Here is a 7,615-nt window from a genome sequence, read left to right on the forward strand (position 1 = left end):
CGCCATTCTCCTGCCTCAGCCTCCCGAGTAGCTGGGACTACAGGCGCCCGCCACCTCACCCGGCTAGTTTTTTGTATTTTTTAGTAGAGACGGGGTTTCACCATGTTAGCCAGGATGGTCTCGATCTTCTGACCTCATGATCCGCCCGTCTCGGCCTCCCAAAGCGCTGGGATTACAGGCTTGAGCCACCGCGCCCGGCCTTAGGATATTCTTAGTGTGATGAATATCCAGTATTGTTTGTGGTAGCAATAAAACCTAGAAACAATAATTCATGGAGTTTGAGGAGAATAAAAATGATTCATCTTTACAGTAGAATTATTCGTAGCCATTAAAAGTGATATGGAAAAATCTTTAATGCATTCAAGAGATGTTCACAGTAGGTATTAAAGTGGACAGAGCAGGTTAAAAAAATTCATTTTTTTTTTGTCTCGCTCTGTCGCCCAGGCTGGAGTACAGTGGTGCCATCTCAGCTCACTGCAGCCTCTGCCTCCCAGGTTTCAGCAATTCTTCTGCCTCAGCCTCCTGGGTAGCTGGGACTACAGGTGGCGCACACTGAGACAGGCGGATGACGAGGTCAGGAGTTCCGCCCGCCTCGGCCTCCCGAGGTACTGGGGTTACAGGCATGAGCCACCACACCTGGCCTTAAAAAATCCTTAAAGGTAACTGCCATGATTGATTGGTAAGGTTCCCAACAAACTATTTCATTGTGTTTTGTATTTTGTTATTTTGTAGACTAAATCTTCATATGTTTAATATAAAAATTCAAAGAGCTCTTTTCTATTTCCCCCAATAATTTGTTGTATATGTGGCTGGTTTGTTGAAAAATGAAGTAAGAAGTTGAATATTTTAATTTTGAAGACTTATTACTAGGTTTGTCTTACTCTGTGTTAAGCCATATAAGTTCTTTAAAACATTAACTTTTCAGTTTGAGTTTAACTCTGCCATTTTATTTTCTAGTTTATAAAAATAACCCACACTTCGACCAGGTGCGGTAGCTCATGCCTATAATCCCAGCATTTTGGGTGGCCAAGGAGGGAGGATCACAAGGTCAGGAGTTCGAGATCAGCCTGGCCAATATGGTGAAACTCCATCTCTACTAAAAATACAAAAATTAGCCGGTCATGGTGGTGTACGCCTGTAATCCCAGCTACTCAGGAGGCTGAGGCAGGAGAATCGCTTGAATTTGGGAGGTGGAGGTTGCAGTGAGCCAAAGTCGTGCCACTGCACTCTAGCCTGGGCAACAGAGTGAGACTCCAACTCAAAAATAATAATAACCCACACTTATAAAAAACTTTTATTGGAAAATAAAACCTATAAAAAGCATCAATAATCATACCACCCAGTAATAATCACTTTTAAATGTTTTATTTTAAACAAAAAAAAATACATATTATTTGACCCAGAATATGTATGTTTTAAAATTTTTGTATTTTTAGTAGAGATGGGGTTTCACCATATTGGCCAGGCTGATCTCGAACTCCTGACCTTGTGATCCTCCCTCCTTGGCCACCCAAAGTGCTGGGATTACAGGCATGAACTACTGCACCTGGCCTAAGTGTGGGTTATTTTTATAAACTAGATAAAGTTAAATTTTGGTTTTACTGCCTTTTATAAACTTAAATTTTGGTTTACTGCCTTTTCCAAAAATTAAATTTTGGCCAGGCGTGGTGCATCACGCCTGTAATAACAGTACTTTGGCAGGCTGAAGCTTGAGGATCACTTGGGGCCAAGAGTTTGAGATCAGCTTAGGCAGCACAGGGAGACTGTCTCTACAAAATCAAAAAATTAGCTGGGTGTGGTGGTGTATACCTGTAGTCCCGGCTGCTAGGGAGGCTGAGGTGGTGGGAGGATCACTTGAGCCCAGGGGGTTCAGGCTGCAGTGAGCCATGATTGCACCACTGGAATCCAGTCTGCCTGGATGACAGAGAGAGACCTTGTCTCAAAAAACAAAACAAAACAAAAAAGTCCGGACATGGTGGCTCATGCCTGTAACCCTAGTACTTTTGGGAGGCCTAGGCGTCAGGAGTTTGAGACATGGCAAAAGCCCATCTCTACTAAAAAAAATACAAAAATTGGCCGGGCGCGGTGGCTCAAGCCTGTAATCCCAGCACTTTGGGAGGCCGAGACGGGCGGATCACGAGGTCAGGAGATCGAGACCATCCTGGCTAACACGGTGAAACCCCGTCTCTAGTAAAAAAATACAAAAAACTAGCCGGGCGACGTGGCGGCGCCTGTAGTCCCAGCTACCCGGGAGGCTGAGACAGGAGAATGGCGTGAACCCGGGAGGCGGAGCTTGCAGTGAGCTGAGATCCAGCCATAGCACTCCAGCCTGGGTGACAGAGCGAGACTCCGTCTCAAAAAAAAAAAAAAAAAATACAAAAATTACCTGGGCATGGTGACCTGCACCTGTAATCCCAGCTATTCGGGAGGCTGGGGCAGGAGAATCTCTTGAACCCAGGAGGCGGAAGTTGCAGTGAGACGAGATTGTGCCACTGCTCTCCAGCCTGGACAACAGAGTGAGACTCCATCTCAAGAAAAAAAATAATAATAAACTTTTAATTTTGACATAATTGTAGCTTTCCTTTAAGAAAGTTAACAATGCTTGAGAGTTCCTAAAATATAATTTTGTTTCCAATCTTTCTCACTTAATATAAGAATTTTCTCACATATAAAAATTTTTTCCTGTATATCATTTAACAGTTGGAGAGCCTTATTACTAATCCAAAAAGTACACATTTAATATCTTCAGATGGACAAACATAAAAAAGCGTGATAATACTGGTGTTAGTGGGGATATGGAGAAAATAGAAGTCTGGTTTTTCTGTCTGTTTTTTTTGTTTGTTTGTTTTTTGAGACGGAATCTTGCTCTGTCACCTGGGCTAGAGTGCAATGGCGCGATCTCGGCTCACTGCAACCTCCGCCTCCCGGGTTCAAGTGATTCCCCTGCCTCAACCTCCTGAGTAGCTGGGACTACAGGCATGTGCCACCACGCCTGGCTAATATTTTGTATTTTTAGTAGAGACGGGGTTTCACCATGTTAGCCAGGATGGTCTCGATTTCCTGACCTCTGGTGATCTGTCCGCCTCAGCCTCCCAAAGTGCTAGGATTACAGGCATGAGCCACCGCGCCCGGCCTGAGAAAATAGAAGTCTTATGCAGCGCTGGTGGGAGTGCTGTTTTCACTATTTTATGTGTTTTAGTTTTTTTTCTTTTTCTTTAGAGATGGGGTGTTGCTACATGCTCATGCTGGTCTTGAACTCCTGGACTCAAGCGATCCTCTTGCCTCAGGCTTCCAAAATGCTGGGATTACAGGCATGAGCCACCACACCTGGCCCTGTTTCCACTTTGGAGAGCTATTGGCAATATCTATTAAAGTTGAAAAATGAACATATCCTTTAGTTACATAAACTAAAGGAGGATTTTCAGAGATATATGCCAAGGGATACGTATGGGGATAATTGAGTATTATTTATAATAGTATAAAATGGACACAGAATGTCCATACATAGGGTACTTAAATAAAATTCAGTGTGTACATATAATGGAATATTATTCAAAGGTAAAGTAAAAACAGATGTTTGTCAAACATGCCTCATTTTCAAAATGCATTGAGTAGAAAATGCTAGTTGCCAAAAGAAGTCTATGATATTTTATATTTTCTTTTATTTTCATGAGCTATTTCAGGAACAGTAAAAAGAAGCCTACAATATATCTTTTATGTTTTAAAACAATATCATATATGTATATGCATACATGTATGCGCATGTGTTTATTATGTATGTGTGCATACATATGTTTTACGTGTAATATTTAATATGAACACATTAACAGGAAGGAAACCAACAAATGCATGTGGTTGCCTGGGGGATAAGGGGAAGGTAGGAAGAAGTACAGGAAGCACTACAAAGAAGTATAAAGAGGTCTTCTTTATCACTGACAGTGTATTCCCTGTATTAAAAATATAATACAGGCTGGCCACTGTGGCTCACACCTGTAATCCCAGCACTTTGGGAGGCCAAGGCGGGTAGATCACCTGAGGTCTGGAGTTTGAGAGCAGCCTGACCAACATGGAGAAACCCCGTCTCTACTAAAAATAGAAAATTAGCCAGGCGTGGTGGCACATGCCTGCAATCCCAGCTACTTGGGAGGCTAAGGCAGGAAAATCGCTTGAACCCGGGAGGCGGAGGTTGCAGTGAGCTGAGATTGCGCCATTGCACTCCAGCCCGGGCAGCAAGAGTGAAACTCTATCTCAAAAATAATCCATATATATATATATGTGTATATGTAGATGTAGATGTAGGTATTATATATATATATAATATATATGTAAAATACATACACATACATATATAAAATACAAGAAGATCTGAAGTAAGTACAGAAGATATTAACATTAATTCTGGGGAGTGAATGGGTCCATGGGTTTTGCTGTATTATTTTCCTTTTTTCAAAATTAGAATGAATTTTTAAAAAACGCTAAGGCTAGTGATCCTTTGGGTCAAGTTACTGAGGTAACTTTGAGAATCAGGCCTTCTAATCTGAAGCGTTTGTATTTCACAGGCTGAAGTTTCTCTTTGGCTCATCAGCCACCCAGGCCTTGGACCTAGTTGATCGACAGTCCATCACCTTAATCTCATCACCCAGTGGAAGGCATGCTTACCAGGTAGAAGTCCACAGATCGGGGTGATCCCTACAGAAACCCCTTAAGACAAAATGTTTTCTTCATCTCTGTAGAAGCTGGTGACTAGCTTTAAATATTTCCTGGACTGTTAAAAAGCTTTTGCCCCAACTTGGTAAAATTAACAAATTGATAATTCTTAAAAATTTTTATTTACTTTTAACTGACAGAAATTGTCTATATTCATGGCATATAATGTGATGTTTTGATATATGGATACCTTATAGAATAACTGAATCAAGCTAAATAACGTATCTAATACCTTACATACTTATTTTTTTGTGGTGAGATCACTTAAAATCCACTATCTTAGCAATCTTCAAATTTACAGTACTTCAGTCTTTTATTTCTTTGTTTTTATAGAGACAGGGTCTCACTCTGTTGCCCAGGCTGGTCTCAAACTCCTAGGCTCAAGCGATTCTCCCACCTTGGCCTCTCAAAGTATTGGGATTACAGACATGAGCACCATCCCCACCAATACTTTGTTATTAAATATATTCACCATGTTGTACCATAGATACCCTGAACTTATTTCTCCTAACTGAAATTTTATACCCTTTGATTAATATCTTCCCCTTCCTCCCCCACCCCAAGGCCCCTGGTAACCACTATTTCTTCTTCTATGAGTTCAACTTTTTTGTTGTTGTTTTAAATAAAGACAGGGTCTTGCTGTATTGCCCAAGCTGGTCTTGAACTCCTGGTCTCAAGCAGTCCTCCCCTGTCCGCCTCCCAAAATGCTGGGATCACAGGCATGAGCCACTGCACCCAGCCTATGAGTTCAGCTTTTTTTAGATTCCACATATAGGTGAGATCATGTGGTATTTATCATTCTATACCTAGCTTATTTCACTTAGCATAGTTTCACTTAACAAAATCCTCCAGACATTTTTGTAACTAAAATAAGATGGCTGGGTGTGGTGGCTCACGCCTGTAATCCCAGCACTTTGGAAGGCCAAGGCAAGCGGATCACCTGAGGTCAGGAGTTCAAGACCATCCTGGCTAACATGGTGAAACCTCCTTTCTACTAAAAATACAAAAAATCAGCTGGGTGTGGTGGCACACACCTGCAATCCCAGCTACTTGGGAGGCTGAGAGGAGAATGGCTTGAACCTGGTAGGCAGAGGTTGCAGTGAGCCGAGATCATGCCACTGTACTCCAGCTTACACAACAAGAGTGAAACTCCGTCTCAAAACAATAATAATAATAAGATAAATACCTACTAACTGTACCTAATAGCATTGTGTAGAAGTCTGCTTACCTGGCATGGTGGCTCACGCCTGTAATCTCAGCCCTCTGTTGACCCGGGCAACATAGTAAGACCCATCTCTGCAGAAACCCAGCAAGTTTATTTCTTTTGCAGGAAACGGAAATGCAGAAAAGTAAAGTAACAGTCACATCTGGCTACCCCACACTGCCTGTCTTATGAGACATGAATAAAGACTATATACACAGGGAACCAGACTCCAAACACCTGACCCTTATCCCTGAACCACCCAACCCCAGTTTAGCTATATGAGACACAGTGGTAAGTGCAGCTGCGATTGAAGGAAGGAAATCATGAATGAAATGAAAATATGGGCAGTGGTGTCCAAAATTTTATGTCTGTCTTGGAAGCCATGTGTCTTGTGTCTGTCTAAAAGCCATCAGCTCTTGTATGTAATCCAGGCCTTACTGAGACCAGAAAAGGGTAAAATTTTCAGAGTTTGAATTCTGGTTTATTTACAGTTATCTTCTCAGAGCTGAGACCATATTGGTTAACTCTCATTGAAAGATCGTGTGAGTGGTCTTAGGGAGTGAATGGCTTGAGCAAAGCCTGCTTGGGCAAAGATGCCTTTGCTGAGTGAATTAACTTGCCCTTCCTCACACGGATCTGGTAAAATCTTCATGCATTTCTGCATTAAGGAAAATATGGTAATTAGTGTTGGTTGCTGTGTTTAAAACTTTCGGATGGACAGGCGCGGTGGCTTACACCTGTAATCCCAGCACTTTGGGAGGGCGAGGCAGGTGGATCACCTGAGGTCAGGAGTTTAAAACCAGCTTGCCAACATGGTGAAACCCCGTGTCTACTAAAAATACAAAAATTAACTGGGTGTGGTGGCGGGCACCTGTAATTCCAGCTACTCGGGAGGTTGAGGCAGGAGAATCACTTGAACTCGGGAGAAGGAGGTTGCAGTGAGCCAAGATCTCACCATTGCACTCCAGCCTGGGTGACAAGAGCAGAACTCCATCTCAAAAAAAAAAAAAAAAAAAAAAAAACTTTTGGATGGTATTGGCCTACTCAAGAGACTGCCTATTAGATGAATTTTCTCATGGAGATATTAGAGATTAATAATCAAAGTCACTGAATTTGCAGTTTGTACCTGAGGAGGTGTGTCTGTCCTCTTTCCTGGTGTTTTTATTTTTGGTTTTTAGGTAGCTAAAATACCCGAAATTAGAGGGACCTTCAGGTTTTTCACTTTGCTTTAGTTTGGGATATATGGTCTTGATTCCATTATGGGCACAACACTTGACCTGGGCAAGCAGACTTTTGTTTGAAATATTTTAATTACTGTTGACTTTTTGTTCTTCCCATTGGTCCACAGTAACTTAAGTCATTTGTTTAGTTTTTGTCGTTCACATCTGGTATATATTATATTGCTTTATTAATTATAAAATGCTAACTTCCAAGAATGGTGACTGTCATCTTGGACTTTGAATTAAATGAAGCTGCAGAAATCTTATACACCCTCAAATTAACCTTAATGGTTGCATTGTATGGTAATGTAGTAAGAATTTGGCTGAATTCAGGAGTTCTATGAGATGATAAAAGTTGAGTCACATACCGCCTCAATGCCCAGCTAGTTATCTTTTCATAGGTCAATCTCCATCCCGTAGGTCAACTCTAATATTACTGTTCTCCAGATGTAATGTGAAAAAATTCTTTTTTTTTTTTTTTTTT

At 41.5% G+C, this 7,615-nt stretch overlaps 1 protein-coding gene across 2 annotated transcripts in view; it reads left to right on the plus strand.

Moving 5' to 3' along the window:
- ZSWIM7 (zinc finger SWIM-type containing 7) overlaps positions 1-7,615 on the plus strand; it is a 23,711-nt gene that overhangs the window by 8,884 nt on the left and 7,212 nt on the right. For both annotated transcript variants that reach the window (XM_017862222.1, XM_017862223.1), the window contains exon 2: positions 4,560-4,662. In XM_017862222.1, coding sequence (XP_017717711.1) covers positions 4,560-4,662 — 103 coding nt within the window. The remainder of the gene's footprint in view (positions 1-4,559; positions 4,663-7,615) is intronic.

This window comes from Rhinopithecus bieti, unplaced genomic scaffold (assembly GCF_001698545.2).
Source record: "Rhinopithecus bieti isolate Rb0 unplaced genomic scaffold, ASM169854v2 scaffold_63942, whole genome shotgun sequence".
NCBI classification, from domain to species: Eukaryota; Metazoa; Chordata; class Mammalia; order Primates; family Cercopithecidae; genus Rhinopithecus; species Rhinopithecus bieti.